Source organism: Taudactylus pleione, unplaced genomic scaffold (genome assembly GCF_031769625.1).
Source record: "Taudactylus pleione unplaced genomic scaffold, aTauple2 ptg000631l, whole genome shotgun sequence".
Classification (NCBI taxonomy): Eukaryota; Metazoa; Chordata; class Amphibia; order Anura; family Myobatrachidae; genus Taudactylus; species Taudactylus pleione.
In genome coordinates, this window is record NW_028285033.1 from 1,663,138 (window position 1) to 1,680,680 (window position 17,543).

At 43.0% G+C, this 17,543-nt stretch overlaps 1 protein-coding gene across 2 annotated transcripts in view; it reads right to left on the reverse strand.

The window, feature by feature from the left end:
* Window positions 1-307: 307 nt before the first annotated feature.
* CUNH1orf115 (chromosome unknown C1orf115 homolog) overlaps window positions 308-17,543 on the reverse strand; it is an 86,858-nt gene continuing 69,622 nt past the window's right edge. Inside the window, exon 2 of one of the 2 annotated variants that reach the window (XM_088454763.1) lies at window positions 308-1,787. In XM_088454763.1, coding sequence (XP_088310889.1) covers window positions 1,665-1,787 — 123 coding nt within the window. In that variant the 3' untranslated portion in view covers window positions 308-1,664. The remainder of the gene's footprint in view (window positions 1,788-17,543) is intronic. The other variant, XM_088454764.1, reaches the window with a different exon arrangement.

A 17,543-nucleotide genomic window follows, 5' to 3' on the forward strand; every position in this document is an offset into this window, starting at 1 on the left:
AATTAGATACAAGTTGCCTCGCATAACAATTTTTCAATTGTAATTCACCTATTATTATTATTAAATGAATAGACTGCCGGTGAGAATCATGTCTGGAAACATTTTTCACGGCATCTCCTAGAGTGAGCTAAATTAAAATCTTATATCCAGATATGATCCTTACTTAGGGTCTTGTCATTTAATTACTCTGGCTACATTAAGTTTGGAAAAATAACATTTCAAGTTTCTTGAGTTTAACAGACTAGTTTAGAGTCTAGAAATGTGCATAACAGGTACGGAAAGAGGACAAAGTTTTTTTAATGCTAAAACCATAAAAACACTAATACAGAAGAATTTTCTTATTTTCCATTGAAAATGTTTCAGGAAAATGAATGGAATATTCAGCAGATACAGTGTTCATCCTCATTTACTAATCATTTTGCTAATCTGGCATAAAAACCATCAACCATATCTAGGCAGCAATTACATTCTTGTGCATCCAGCTAACATTAGTATTTGTGTCAGCAAACTTCAGACAATTCTTTTTAGCAAGCAATGCACCTTAAATACTGTAATAATACCCTGAGTATTAAATGTACAATCCAGCCACAATTAAAAACAGACACAATGGGGTCAATCCAATTAGGTGCTAATTGCGCGTAGCAAGTTTGTTTCTTGAAACTCACAGACTTCGTACGAATGCGCGCTCCAGAAAATTCAACAAACCTATTAAAAATGCCTATTTGCAGTACTCGCAGCGGAGGTTTGTGAATTGACTGCCAAATGAGATGTGAGAGAAGTGAATGAAAAAGTGGGGAGACCATCCTGGACCCCCAAAATTGATTATTTCGTTAGCAGGACTGTATAGACGGCTGTTTGTGGGCATTAGGAAGGTACTGAAGGTTTTTAAATGGTGTCAAATGGCTGATTTGGGCTTTTTTTTTTAAATGCAAAAAAATGATAAAAAGCTAACTTTTTTCGCTTAATCTCAAATGGATTAAACAAAAAAAATGTAAAAAAATTAAAAATTTGCGGGTGCCTAAACTAAAGAAAAAGTTTATTTTGGGATAAATTGAGGACAATTTTTTTTTTACCCCCAAAAAATGACAATAGGGGGGTATCCAAGGGGTACAGCATGCTGTCTCAACATTTTAACCTTAAAATAAAATGACTTTCCATCTCTCACCCTCAGGGAAGTGCGAATGGAAAAATGCTAATTCAGTATGACTGATTCAGTGCGAGTTGCTAATTTGATTGCAAAATGAATTCACTATGCAAATTCTAAGAGAATACAGCAACTCGCACCTCACACAAAATTGTATTGACCCCAATGTATCTTTTGTAAAAATATAAAAAAAAATAATGTGCCCCCTTTGTATTTGTTGCAGTAATACTTTTAGATTATGAGTAAACCTGTGTTGGAACCTTATGAAAATAACTTCTATAATCAAGCTCCAACCACAACTACCATTGCATTTGTTAAGGACAATTCATTAAGTGAAAAGTCAGCCATTGCATTTTTAGCCAGATTGGTTCATTACAAACCACCATCGTGAATAAGACCATGTACTGTCCAGTGCTAAGGAGGAGTTTCTGAAACCATTGGACTCCATTGCTAGGCTAATGTGTATTTTTTCCAAAGTATTTTGGATTTGAAATGTTTGGACAAATTTTTTCATAGTGTATTAGTGTGACATGGATGATAGGACCACCGAAGAAACGCCAAATGGAGCAGTGTAAGCATTCGCCAGCCCTTGAAGTCCAATCAGTAGGTAGCGGCAGCCAGTTCTGACCGCTTTACCAACATTCTGAAATATAAAAAAGAAAAATTAGAATCAATTAGACACGCAGCAGAGTAAGAAAGTGTTGGACCCAGAGCAGCAATTAAGACATCATCACTGCAGCAATCCATGTTGGCTTATGACAGGATACAGACACTATTCAAGGAAACATAACATGGCTTAACGTCAACCTCAATAAGGTTCTTAGTAGGAGCTGGTTAGCAAATTATAGCACGGGGGGCTAGTTAGAGCTGTAACAGGGCTTTACAGCGCTCTGTGCCAGCCATGCCCCATTGGCATGACATCATGCCCAGGTGGTAGGGCTACTACCATAACAGCATCTGTGCTGCCCTGACATATGATTTTATATCCGAAACAAAATAACAAAGTAGTACTATTGGCCAAACATAGCTAGATTAAGGGCCGTATTCAATTAGCGGCGAAAAGTCAGAATCTGTGGAAAAGTATTGCGGGTGACGTCACTTCACCAGGCGGAAACTTTTCCCAAATTAACCTTGGCGTTTGGTGGGGGCCTGTGGTGAGAATGGCTCAGAGGATGTAGCTGCCAACTTGCTGAATTGGAGATTGCCTGTCTCCGATACAAAAAGAGGCTAAACAGGGATATACTGCAAAGTTGCTTTAAAACATCATGAACACTATATCAAACCAAATGTAATAAAAAATACATTTATTGTATTGATACATATAAACAGAACTAGCTGCTCCTGAGAGTATATAAATATTTAACACAAAGCAATCAATAAAATCAGTAGTTTGAGAGCATAGTAACTATGGTAGTACAGCTAATAACATAGAGCCACAATGATGTTAATTGCAGAAATGAATAATGAATAAGTCTCAACTGGAAACTAAAGGTCCAATTTTATATTGCAAAAAGATATGGTTTAAATTGGTCTTCCACAGGTATTAAAATGATAGATCACAAGTCAGCTGGAATAATGATCCTTAATATCGGTAAAGTGTATTGAAACAGCACATAGGGGAAATCCCTTGGTACTTACTGCAGTACACTCCTCTTAATCACTCTGGTCTGGCGTGGTGGTTCCAATGGCTGCTGGGCGCAGTGAAAAGTGTCGGGCCATAGGTGAAGGACAAGGGGTATCAGTAAGGGCGATCGTTCTCAGCTGACCGCCGGTCTCCTGTGCGAGTCCTAGTCCATGCTGGGCCTCCGCAATCGGGATCTCCGCTTGCTCCAGCAAACTAGATAATCAGATGCTCTGGCCAGGGGCATCTCAAGAGAGGAGGGGGCCCGTGTGCACTCCCCGTGTGGGCCCCCCTCCTCTCTGCCCGGTGGCCGGCAGCCAACTGACGCGGCTAGCCAGCCACCGGAGCCTTAGTAGACTCCGGGCACTAGAGTGTGTCCGGAGTCTACTGAGCAGAATGCCGGAAAATGGCCGCAGCAACCATTTTCCGGTATTCTGAGCAGCCCAGACAGTCGCTGTGGGACCACGGACAGGTAGGTATTAAATAATATATGTGCAGTGTGTGCGGTGTGGGGCCCCCCTGGACCCGGGGGCCCGTGTGCCCCGCATACACTGCACCCATTATAGATACGCCACTGGCTCTGGCTGTAGAGTGAATGGAAAGTGAATGCTCCGGGATGAAAGGCACCTGTAGCTTCGACGCGTTTCTCCATAGTGCACGGCTTTTTCAAGAAGCAGGTGTCTGAATCAACTGTGATAGAGCTGGTCCTTCAGAATCACAGCTATCGGGATTCTGACTGCTATCGGGATTCTGTCCACCGGCATAGTCTGCATCGGGATGGTGGCTACAACCCACGTCTACACGTCTGCTATTGTGCTTAGTTGCTATTTGTTATTATACTGAAATTATGTGTACACGTGTGTCTGAATGCCGACTGCCTGACAGTAAAATCTCTGGCTCATGTATGTCACAAATGTAGGGGTTTGTGTTTCTGGACTGGAATCTGGGGTTGGAGATGGATTGGAGCCCTATAGGGGGAAAGTTAATGCAATGTAATAGGCGGAAAAGATTTGCCTTTGAATAGGTGGTGAAAAAAGTGCAGAATTGCGGTTTTGGGGTGCAAACGTCGGGAAACCACTCAGCACCCTTGGGACAGCCCCCCAAAAGGATAACTACGTAAAAAAATCCCTAAAAAAAAGTGAGGTACACCCAATGGGGCAGGAGTTTTTTGATTGCTGGTGCTTGCGGCAGTGGATAGGGCGAATAGCGGGGGCGCACCCGATAAGTTTCCTCCTCCAAAACACGCGATGTACGTGAAAAGTAGATTCCGCCGACGGCTGCGAAATTATCACGGCTAATTGAATACAGGCTTAAGTGAGAAAATGTAACCACCCGTTACACCTTGAACTTCGTACCTTTCAATACAAATTTCTGTAAAGCCTATTGCATAGTTGCCTAACCCTAAGGGGTACATTTACTAAGATTCCAGTTTGGGGGAGTTAACAATCTCTGGAGAGTTTGGGCATTTTTTACCACTCACAAATTTACTAATGACAAACTCAGGAGAGAGAGATCTCCTTTACTACGTGAAAATACTGGAGCGTTAGCAAACTCTCTTCACTTCACCATCGGCTAAACACGAGTAACTTTTCACTAGTGAAGATAAGATTCAGGAATTTACCAAGAGGAGAGTTTATAAACTCTCATGAGAACGGACAACACTCCTGTAAAAATTTGTGAAATCAATTCACCTACCTGTGAGCTGCGAGTTTGGCAGAAACATACACAGATCATTGTGATCCAAGTATGTTTCTGCCTGTAAATAGTAAAAAGAGGGTTACATTTAAAAAAAATAAGTAAATGACGTAGGGCCCCCCCCAAAAGCATAACCAGCCCTGGACTGAGGTGTAATGCCACAGCCAGGAGACCCTATCTACAGGTCTCCATGGCCAAAGCATTTGCACCCCAAGATGGTCAGCCTAAGCCAGGGATCTCAGGGGAGGTGGGGACCCCCCTCTCCCGAAACCCCACAGTCGAAGCCGGATGGTTGGCCGAGACCAAAGTTGTAAAATTGATATCTGCAAGACACTATACTGCGTCGTCTACACGATATCTTCGTGTACAGCGCTATGTTATGATTATTAGCGTCGTGCGTCTGCTACTGCACAATGTTAAAAGTTCTCACAATACCAATACGTACATTTACTAATACATATAATATGAACAACCCCACAAAGTACATTTTATGTTGTACACCACAAACACGAAGACGCACAATGCATACTAGCGTCTTTACTCAATAGCCCCACGCTCATACATGCATACTCTTAATAAAAGGTTCCCTAGCATCAAGGATATTAGAGGTTTTATTCGCAATCAATTATGTTGTGAAATGAATGTATTTGATATCTAAGGTTTAGTACATAGTAGACAGGCCATGTTTGGTATCATTCTAAATCACTTTGTATTTGCAGATCTCTGGTTCCATCGGCAAGGAGATTGCAACATGCGACTGCAAGTTATGGATTATAGAGAGTTATGAATTTGGATGTATACTTCTGTAATGTAGTGTCTTAACCAGTTTAAACTCGTTAATCGGCGGGAAAGATACACAAAGAGCCGTTGGAGGGCTGAACTATCACTGTACAAACTGACCTATGACCTGCATCGTACCAAAAGAACCAAGGGCAACAACCAATGGAATTATGCCAGCTCATTTCTATTGAATTGTCCACTCTCTGTAAGATATATAAATTAGCGCTCTCGGTCCTATAGTCAGTCATCTTCTTTCTTTGACGGAGGCTTCACGTTTGATGCCGGGAAATCTGGATCCAGAGCACTAGCGTATGTGTCGGCTGTACCTTTGATCTAACACAATTAGCGCAAAAGACAATTAAATACAAAGCGTGTAACTCTCTTTTTGTTGCAATAAGAACTTTTTGTGCTTTGGAACCACAATCAAAGTCTGGAAAGCAATTATTTCTGTTTAGCGATTTAGGACTATCGATAGTTGGGGGCTCGTAGATTTGGAGGTCACGCTTCCCGATAGGTCTCACGATAGCGTACGGATCTCAATTTCGCAACAAAGGGTGGAAGGCACCATAAGCATGAAAGAACGCACTGTGGGCCTGATTCAGAGCCGGACGCTATTTGCGCTCGCTCGTTCATAAAAAGGGGCCGGATATTTAAATAGAGCGCTCGCTCTTTGCGGTCTGTTGACGCCTCTATGCCTGAGCGAGCGAACGAAATATGCGCTCGCTATTTTGTAAAGACGCCCCCTGGCCGTTCGCATCATACGTCATCTCCTCTATTTATTAGATTGATTGAGTACATCGAAAGGCGTATGAACTGCTCGCAGTGCTTGTGGTTGGATTTACCTACCGCAATCATGCGAACAGTTCAGCCTAAGAGACAACCAAGTGACGTGGCCGATGACGCTGCTTTGTTAATTATGCACTCCCATTAAATGCCCGTTTTGACCTTTTGGCACGCCTGCGTTCGGATCTCCACTCCCCATTTTCTAGCACCTTCCCCTGTTACCACCCACAAACACCTCATCCTGTCACTCAAATTAGCAGGCACTGGCTATTTTGCGAACACACGATTTCCTGAAGGCACTGACTGGTTGGCGCATGCGCAGATGTGCGAACATCGCTCGGAGCGAACGAGCGGCCGCTTACGAGTGGCTCTGAATCAGGCCCTGTGTTCGAAACCTGCACCATCTAGTGTTGTGAAACCAATATCCGTTGTTATGTGATTTCAAGGAGGGCTGACTAGGACCTGGGGCGGGAGAGAAAAGTTTGTTTCTTTCTTTGTCTGTCTTGGCGCTAGAGTGAGAGTCGCACAATAGCGTATATATGTATTTCCTGTATTGTTGCCACGTGTTCAAACAATCGTTCGGATAGTATTGATAGCATGATTACATTGTTTAAAACTTCTGAATCATACTGCCATATTAGCGAAAAGTCTAGTTTCTGCGCAGAAAACGAAAGGTGTATGAAAGCAGCCGTGTGATTGTAATGTGATAGAGGCTACTACTGTGTGTGGGGCATATGCTAGGTACCATGTGTTGGTCCTAAAGACTCAGTAGCTTTCTGCCTCGTCAAACACCTACCGAGTGTGTACACATAGCAGGTGTATTGCAGCAAGGACAGGGATTTTGTACCTTGAAGAAAACAAGGGGTTTTCGAAATTCGGCTCTCAATAGTGGTCGCAGAGCCCATTGATCACTTAGGTTCTCTGGACACTGTGACTAGACTGCACGGTTGGGTAGACCGTGATTGCGACTTGGGTTGTAGTGGAGAAAATCACTGGAAAGGGTAAGTGTTATTGGAACACAAATTCTAACAGGGGAGAGTACTCAAAAAGAATGAGCTACCGGACAAGGGCTGAAAGGTGTCCGGAAAGACGGTTTAACTGTATAAGACGTTATTCTGTTCCTCGTTGTGCGCGCGCCATCCATAACGGTTAGTGAGCCGGTTGTGCACAACGTGATAGGAGTGCGTGAATGAAGTTCCATAGGAATCGTTCACTGGTCCACATTCACTAGCGGTAAGTTGCTCAGCATTTTCCCAGATGGGTGCTAAGCAGACGCTGGGAATGGTCGACGATGTGCTGCTTTTGGAAGGGCCGACAGGTTCAGCAAGGCATATAATGTATACAGAGTATGGTGCGTATGCAACTGCGTACTGTGATGTAAGGGTTAATATGACCGAGAGATGTGTGAAACCTTTTCCTAAAATTGCCAGTTTTGATGTGGAGGTGTAGAATCATTTTAGAGCTGGCATCTGAGTGATGATATCTCTAAAGAAACGAGTAAAGTATAATGATTGTTTGAAATTATGGCAGCATGAGGGGAACACGTGGTTGAGTGGCGTGCTCGCGCCGCTAAGTAGCGTCGTGAGCACTACGCAAAAGGGTGTGCACGCGACGCAAAACAGCATTGCGCATGCACCTCAAAGTAGCGTCATGTGGCGCTTGTTAGCGTCGGGTGCGCACCACAATGTAGCGTACACGCACCGCAAGGTAGCAGCGCTAAAGGTATAGGTATTCGCGCATGCGCACCTCCACCGCCCTATGTGGCTAAAGGTGATGGTACAGCCGATACTAAAAATGATAAAAATGTAACAAGTAATTTGTACCCTATCCTGAGTAATCATAAGGAAAATGTTTGTGTAGATGATGAACCTGTTGGAATGTCAGCCGTTGCATATGCAGTAAATCTGTTACACACAGCACTAAACCTAGAAAGGGAAGTGATCCAACCAGCTGTATCAGCAGAAGGGATCCCATCAGTTATACCAACAGTAGAAATTGATGAAAGTAATACAGTGCATAGTAGTAACAGATTGAACCCCCAGAGTACTAAGGTAAAAGTTCCCATAAGTAACCCTAAAAATAGCAACGTGGTAGGTGTCTAAGTGGTAGGACAATAACTGTTCCCAATGGGAATCCGGACGTAAATGGTGTAGTACCCACAAGGGATGTAGCAATGCATTGTCCATGGACAAGAGCAGAGTTATATTCAATAATGACAGAATTTCCCGAAAATAATTAGCTAAGTAGAAAAAATTTGTAAAAGATTTAGGTAATGCTCATGAGCCAACCAACAAAGATTGGCGAATGGTATTAAGGGCATGTCTTCCATCGAATACCGATGTGAAAAAGTTTATCACAGATTGTGTATTCAATGGAGATAGGGGCCTATTCATCAACACTAAAATAACGTTTTTAAGGACATTTTCCTTAAATAACGTTATTTTGGTATTCATGAACAGACTTAACACAGGAGATATCACAGATATCTCCTTGCTAAGTTCCCCTGCGTTAATTTCCACACTCCCCATACATTAGTACGTTAGTATTAGTACATTAGTATGGGGATGTGGAAATTGTGGTATTCATCAAATTCCGAAAATTATAAATTTTCGGAATTTGATGCAGTTACTATTCGCCACTGTGAGGTGGCGAATAGCAGAATCCACTTACCTGTATCAGCGTGTGCACGTCCCCCGATGAGTCCCTCCGGCGCTCTGCTCCGTCCTCAGGCTCCGGAGGCTGATCTGTCATGTGTGCTCCCCAGCAGAGCACAAGAAAGTTTAGAAAATGAAAAAAATTATTATTTTTTTTCTAACCTGTCATGTGGTCTGCTGGGAAACATGACAGACCAGCAGGACGGAGCCGGAGGCTGCTGCGCGGACAGGTAAGTCGGGGGGTGGGGGGTGTCGGGGGGGGGGTACGAAATTTAACGCATCTGTAGGCAGTGCTGCGCATGCGCTGGTTTTACAGATGTAACAGCGCATGCGCAGCACTGTTTCTAGATGAGATAAGGTAGTGTAGAGAGGGAAAAGTATCTATTTCCCGAAAAGCTGTCATCGCAAAATTGACAGCTTTCCGGAATAGATACTTATGGAGAGGTGGAATGCTGAATTCCACCTATAATTAGCTAGAACTCCATGAGAGTTCTAAAGCTAATTATCTCCATTGAATTTTTACGGTTAATGAATAGGCCCCTATAGTCCCTTAACTGAGGAGAACAATCAAGGTAACATTACACGTATAGTCACTCAATTGGCCGTATATTTTCGAGTAGTAGTGAACTGGAGCAAAAATTTCACCATCAGGCAAAAGGATAGTGAGTCTGCAGCAGATTATTTCACCCGAGCACTGCTGACAATATCCCAATATACAGGTATAGAAAATATAAAAGACAACACACACCACAGGGAAGTAGCTGTCACGGTACTTATGGATGGTCTTAAAGACACTCTAAAGACCAGGGTTCAAACCTCTCAGCCTAACTGGAGAGGAATTACTGTAGATGCCCTCAGGGAGTCAGCTATAGAACATGATAAAAACATCCTCAGGAAAAAGGAAACGCAAAGTGAGAAGCCAATGGCTGTTAGCATTCAAGCTTTAGAAGGAATGAAAAACACACAGCCACTAAATTCATACCACACACAGCCACAAAACACATATCAACATACCCAGCCACAAACCTCATACCACACGCAACCACAAACTGTCCATGCACAACAACCTACACGACAACTTTCCAACATAAGATGTTACACATGAAAGGACACATAAGTAGATACTGTCAAGAGAGAAATGGGGGGACAAATAATAAGAAAATACATAGGTTCATACCAAAAGGATACCAGCAGAATGTAGGAAATCCTCAGCAGTCAGAAGCTCACATAGTGGCCGTGAATGCTTTACTGGAGAATGATAGTCAGCTCTAGGGGTCAGGTCATACCTGTAGTCTACAGCCAGTCAGGTTAACTGAGAGTACTAGGGAAGAGCCTACAGTGACATTAGATATAGCTGGTACTAAACACTCTTTTCTTGTAGACACAGGGGCGACCAGATCTGTTCTAAATTCTCCATCAAATTTATAGGTGACAAACAAGACAGTACCAGCAATGGGAGTAACGGGTAAAGTGCAGCATTATCCTCTAACCAAATCTGCAGAGATTACTAAACGGGCCGCTGCAAACTAGGCATTCCTTTCTTCTGGCGGCAGCAGCTCCTACTAACCTACTGGGAAGGGATTTGTTATGTAAGATGGGATGTGTCATTTACTGTACCCCTGATGGTATATTTCTAGATATCCCAGAGAAGGTTGCGCATGAGGTAAGGGATATATTGGACACTCCACAAAGGTTAATGCTTCACTCTACCATTTTAGAACAGAACCCATCCCAAGTAAAAGAGATGTTATCTCAAATACCGGGTTCACTTTGTAACAAGGATGGACAGGACACTGGATTGATGGCAAATGTATCTCCTGTAATGGTAAATTTAAAAAGTAATAGGCTAGCTCCAAAAATTCCCCAATATCCGTTAAAGCCAGAGGTAGAACTGGGGGTTTATCCAATAATTGAAGTTGTTACAGGGGATTTTAATCCGTACAGCTAGCCCAGCTAATAGTCCCATTTTCCAGTAAAGAAGGCTGGGGGGAGGGGTTATAGGTTAGTACAGAATCTTAGGGGTGTAAACAAAGTAGTTGAGAGCCAATTCCCCGTAGTGCCCAATCCAGCTGTCATCCTCTTGCAAATTCCACCATCTACAACCCATTTTACTGTCATTGACCTATGTTATGCTTTCTTCTCTGTCCCTCTTCACCCTGTATCTCTTTGCATTCACCTACAGGTGGGTACAATATACATGGACACTATTGCCCCAGGGTTTCATAGATAGCCCCAGTATTTTCTCTCAAGCCTTACACGACTGTTTGCAATCTTTTCAACCAGGCAATGGATCTGTTCTAATTCAATATGTAGATGATTTGTTGTTGTTCTCTGATTCGTTTGTGTCATGTTTAAATGATACTAAACTGTTATTGCTTCATCTCTCACAGACAGGACACAAGGTTGCTAAGGACAAATGACAGCTATGCCAGACTAAGGTTAAATACTTGGGACACTGTCTAACCCAGGGGCTACGACATTTGACAACCGACAGAATACAGACCAAGACACTACCGCAGAACCAACAGGAAATCCATACTTTCTTGGGCATGTGTGTATACTGAAGAACGTGGATCCCAGGTTTTTCTATTTTGGCCTTACCTTTGCAGGAATTGGTGTCATCCTCAAAACCTGACCTGTCACACACACTGAGGAAACAGAGCAGGCTTTCCTTAACCTTAAGTATAGTCTGACAAGAGCACCTGCATTGGGAATACCAGATTATGAAAAACCTTTTGATTTATATTGTACGGAGGCTGATGGTTGCGCGGCAGGTGTCCTCACACAAAAACATGGTGATGAAAGTAGACCTGTAGCAAACTACAGTGCACAATTGGACATTGTGGCAAAATCACTCCCAACGTGTTTAAGAAGTGTAGCAGCAACTGCTCTTTTGGTCAGTAAGTGAGGATGTAGTATTAGGCCATGATATGATTGTTTATACACCCCATGCTGTATCTGCTTTGCTGAATTCTGCCCAAACCAGACATACTTCCTCAGCTAGGTTCACAAAATGGGAACTAGCTCTAATGGCACCTGCAAATATCACCATTAAACAGTGCAGTACCTTAAACCCAGTAACATATTTACCATATGTGCCTCAGAATACACGGTGAAGAGAGGTGAGTCGCTGGTTGAAGGTGAGTTTTGCAGGTATAGTGATACACATGATTGTATGGAATATTTGAATCAGACCTTTACTGCACTACCTGACATATGTGATAAACCAATAGAAAATGCAGATTTGACGTTTTACACGGATGGGAGTTGTCATAGACAAACTGACACAGAATTATGCACAGGTTATTCTGTTGTAGATGACGAGGATGTTGTAGAAGCTGAGCCACTTGGTCCACCTCATTCAGCACAGGTGGCTGAACTGGTGGCATTAAGGAGAGCGTGTGAACTGGCAGAAGGTAAGTCAGCTAATATCTACACTGACTCTAGGTACGCCTTCAGGGTAGTTCACGATTTCGGGACTCTTTGGCGTCTACAAAATTTTATGACAGCAGCAGGCACACCAGTTGCACACTCACACCACATAAAAGGACTCTTGACAGCAATCCAACTACCAAAGGCAGTAGCTGTCATCAAATGTAAAGCCCATACATGTGAAGGAGACCCAGTGTCACTGGGTAGGTATACAATCAGGAAACCGGCTGCCTTAATACCGGCAGCCAGCTTCCCGACTGTCATATCCCGGCGAGGGTGAAATGCCCGGCGTCTAGATGAAGACGCCTGACATTTTCCCAACGCCGGAAGACAGGCGACCGGCATCCCGATCGAAGGGATGCCGGGCGCCGCGAGCGGACAGCTGCGGGGGAGGGTGAGGGTTAGGGAACCCGGGGGGGACTTAGGGTTAGGCTAGGGGGACGGTTAGGCACCCCCGGGGGACTTAGGGTTAGGCACCCCCCCGGGAACTTAGGTTTAGGCAGCAGGGAAGGGGGGATTAGGGTTAGGCACTTGGGGGGAAGGTTACTGTTAGGCACCCCTAAGGAGGGTTAGGGGGTAAGGTTAGTTTATACTTACCTTAGGAATGATCGGGAATTCCAGCGCTGTCGGGCTTCCGCTGCCGGGCTCTGCTGATCTGTCGTGCTGCCGCTGCCGTGAATCGAACTGCTGGCCATGCGGCAGCCGGGATTCCATACCAAGTCCCACTGGGCAATAACAGAGCAAACGAAGCTGGCAAATGGGCAGCAGGGTTAAGAGTTAATATACCAGTTAATCAAATGATGGTTTTTCAGGCAATTGATACGCAGAAATTTATTGAGATGCAAAATTTGTGTTCCATTCAGGAAAAGGCACTCTGGAGATCAAAGGGATGTGGACAGGAGTCCTCTGGACTCTGGAGAGATGGACAAGGTAAGCCGGTGGCACCCAAGGCATACTACCCAAACTTGGCTGAGGCAGCGCATGGTCTGATTCACCTGGGAAAGCAAGGTATGTGCAAGTTGGTCAGAGCGTATTGGTGTGCACCGGGTTTTTCTTCACAAGCTGAAAAGAGGGCAATGTCCTGCATGTCATGCTTTAGGAAAAACAATACTAACCGAGCCATCCCACATCCCTCCGACAGATGGACCTTTTCAGGTAATACAAATTGATTTCATCCAATTACCACCCTGCAGGAATCTCAAGTATGTATTAGTTTGTACAGAGGTGTTTTCTAATTGGGTAGAGGCATATCCAGCGGCCACTAATACTGCTGTTTTTACTTCTAAAAAGATTGTTCAGGAATTTGTATGCAGATATGGTATCCCTAGAATCATAGAAAGTGATAGGGGTACTCATTTCACTGGAGATGTTTTCCAGAACATGTGTAAGTTAATGGGTATTAATAGTAGACTTCACACCCCCTACCGACCGCAAGCCAGCGCAAAGGTGGAGAGAGTGAACAGTACTATTAAGAACAAACTTAGTAAGGCCATGGCTGAAACTGGATTAGGATGGCCAGAAGCCTTACCGCTAGTCCTCCATAGTATCAGGACCACTCCTAGACCTCCTCTTAATCTGTCACCCTTTGAGATACTGTTTGGTAGGTAGCCTCATTTGATTGTAAGTCCACAGGAGGATTTGAAGAGCAACAACGAGGTTACTGGGAAGTATCTCATAACAATGAGTATACAGCTGAAATAGCAACAGCAGAAACTGAAAAGGTTATCACCTAATATGCCAGAAACAAACTGTCATGATGTTGAACCAGGAGAATTTGTTATGATTAGAAATTTTTTACGTTCAGGTTGTCTGACAGATCAGTGGGAAGGCCCATATCAAGTGTTGCTGACAAGTACGACATCCTTGAAAGTGGCAGAGCGAGATACCTGGGTCCATTCCACTCACTGCAGAAAGGTCAACTATCTGGTGGAGATACAAGGCGGAGTTGAGACAGATAACGTGGACCTGTCAATTGCGAGCCTGTTCCGGGAGAGTTAGAGTTTGCAGTGGAACACCTGAGCTAGAGAAATTTGCAGACCACTATTCCAGCAATGGAGTGGTGGGCTGGGGTTGTGTTTCCTTCCAGGGTTCTCATCATATTCATTTGTTTCAGGATTTTCTGTTCTGTGATGGAGGACAGATGATGGAGAGGGAGGTTGATGGTGATATCGATGGAGTGGGGTCAGGATTAGGAGCGATAAAACCATTAGGGTGGTATTTGGCAAAACCCAGTACAGTAATTAAGAGATCTGTCATCCTAGAAACTCGGAGTCAGTGTGAAGGTCTATTGTCTGAGGAATACTGTATGCGTGCAAACTGTGGATCCCTAATTGATGAAAAATGCATCCAGCGATGCCAGTCCAAGAGTAATCTGTATTTGGGCGAGCATCCTTTAGAGGATTACCATTCCTTAGTGGGTAAGGTCTTAAACCAGACTGAGTGTTGGGTTTGCACTCATGTGCCTCAGGGACAACATAATGTAGCTTTAGTACCATTTTCATTAAATGTCTCTGAGGTTCTTGGATTACATAAGGGAAAAATGCTAGACGGGATATTCATTAAGTCCAAACCTCCAAATTTTAAGCTCCACCCGTACCAAGTAGATAGAACTCTCATGTTTAAACTTCACCAATTCCAATAAACCAGGAAGTTGGGAGGTGACCGGGAACAATCAGGCAATGACCTTCTCACTCAGAGTTGATAATGGACCACTAGATGATAAACTTGTACATGACATTACTAACAGTGGGAGATATTTCCAGTATAGGTATACTCATAGTTCCATCAAGGAGATGGTTGGCAGAGTACCAGTAGGGTCCTGTGCAGATATCATATAACCAGAGACATGTATTAGCCAAATGGGAGAACCTGGGATAGGGTCCGTTGTCATAGAAATGTGCTTAATGGTAATGATGCATTCTATTCCCTATGTACTCCCAGACGATGTGTATTATATATGTGGAAGGAAAGTGTACAAGTGGCTCACTCCGAGTTCTGAAGGTTTATGTTATCTGGGAAGGGTACTCCCAGAGGTTATGACCCTTACACATTGTGAAATGCTTGGCATTCATAAAAACACACCATCACCATATCTTCATACACAGTATGAACACAGAGACAAAAGAAACATGATACCTGGTGATGTACAGCCACACAGTTGATTAGCAAAACAACTGGCTTCCAGATTTTGGTAACATTAGATCCCACCAGGTTCGCTCGGGGTACTTTAAATTTTAGATACATCCAAGACCTTGCTAAATTAATAGATAATATCACCGAGATGTATGATGACACGTTCAGGTACACAGGCAAGGAGCTACAGGCCTATAAGAAAGAACTTGTGCAACATAGACTAGTGTTAAATTATTTAACAGCTGTTACTGGTGGATACTGTGTGACTCTGGCCACCCAAATTTGTGTCAAGTGTTGCACTTACATCAAATAATACTAGTGATCCCAAGGAGGTGATAGACCGGAAGATGGATGAGATTCTGCAGCTGAAATGGGAATTTCGAAAGAACCATAATGCCTCATTAACTGAGATAGAGGAAAAGGTAGAAGAGTGGTTCTCGTGTTTGAACCCTGTAAAATGGTTCTCCGGTCGAGGAGAGTGGGTCCAGGAAATGGTTGCTAGCGTAGGTAAACTCCTGATCCTAATATTAGTTGTCATCTTAGTAATTGGCTTGTGTGTCAGATGTGTTCCTACTGTGTTAAAGTGTGGAAAAAGTAATGCTAAGGTAACCCGGGAGAATTAAATTATGATGGTGGTTAGTAGTAATAGTATGAATACCAAGGTAAATGAAGAACTGCATTACAATCCTGAACTAGAATGTACCATCAGATAATGTATAGATTTAGACATGCATGAAATGTATTATTGAATGGTATTTGTAAACATCTTAAATAATGTAAGCCCCTATCCCCTTCAAGACTTCCTTTATAGGTTAGGTGCATCCCCACATCTTTCCCATGATCTTCCGAGATCCGCGGTGTGCGTATAAGGGTAGTTTTATGTCCCTCCCAGGGGCGCATTATTGATGATTTAATGACCGAATTGTGCCATCCCATAATATAACATTAAATAGTATTTTATAGTGTATGACTGAATAGATTAAGAAAAGTAGGTGATAGCGTATTGTTTGCCATCAAAGGGTGGACTGTCGAAGCCGGATGGTTAGCTGAGACCAAAGTTGTAAAATTGGTATCTGCACAACGCCATTTTGCGTTGTCTGCACAATGCCATTTTGCATCGTCTACACGATAACTTCGTGTACAGCGCTATGTTATGATTATTAGCGTTGTGCGTCTGCTACTGCACAATGTTAAAAGTCCTCACAATACCAATACGTACATTTACTAATACATATAATATGAACAACCCCACAAAGTACATTTTATGTTGTACACCACAAACACGAAGACGCACAATGCATACTAGCATCTTTACTCAATAGTCCCATGCTCATACATGCATACTCTTAATAAAAGGTTCCCTAGCATCAAGGATATTAGAGGTTTTATTCGCAATCAATTATGTTGTGAAATGAATGTATTTGATATCTAAGGTTTAGTACATAGTAGACAGGCCATGTTTGGTATCATTCTAAATCACTTTGTATTTGCAGATCTCCGGTTCCATTGGCAAGGAGATCGCAACATACGTCTGCAAGTTATGGATTATAGAGAGTTATGAATTAGGATGTATACTTCTGTAATGTAGTGTCTTAACCAGTTTAAACTCATTCATCGGTGGGAAAGATACACAAAGAGCCGTTGGAGGGCTGAACTATCACTGGACAAACTGACCTATGACCTGCATTGTACCAGAAGAACCAAGAGCAAGAACCAATGGAATTATGCCAGCTCATTTCTACTGTATTGTCCACTCTCTGTAATATATATAAATTAGCGCTCTCGGTCCTATAGTCAGTCATCTTCTTTCTTTCTTTGAGGGAGGCTTCACGTTTGATGCCGCTATCAATTCCTACCTACCTATACCTTCTAAAATTGTCGCTATTTAGTGTAATGAGCTGCACAAGAAATAAATGCTTTCAGGCTTTGAGTGTGGTTCCAAAGCACAAAAAGTTATTATTCAATATAAAAACAGATGGTTACACGCTGTGATCTAAATACAATTTGCACAAATAAATCATACAGACCCAAGGTACAGTTGTTACATACGCACACGCTCTGGACCCAGATACCGGCATCAAAATAGAAACCTCCATCAGCAGCAAAGCAGTCAGACTGGCATCCAAGTTTAGAGAACCCACATATATACTGTTACAGAGATAGGCAATACAATAGAACAGTTTGGCATGATTCCATTGGTTCTTCTTCCTGGTTCTTCTTGTACAGTATAGTTCATAAGTTAATTCGTATGGACACAAACCAGTCTCCACAAGCTCTTTGTGTCCTGTTTCCAACTGCATAA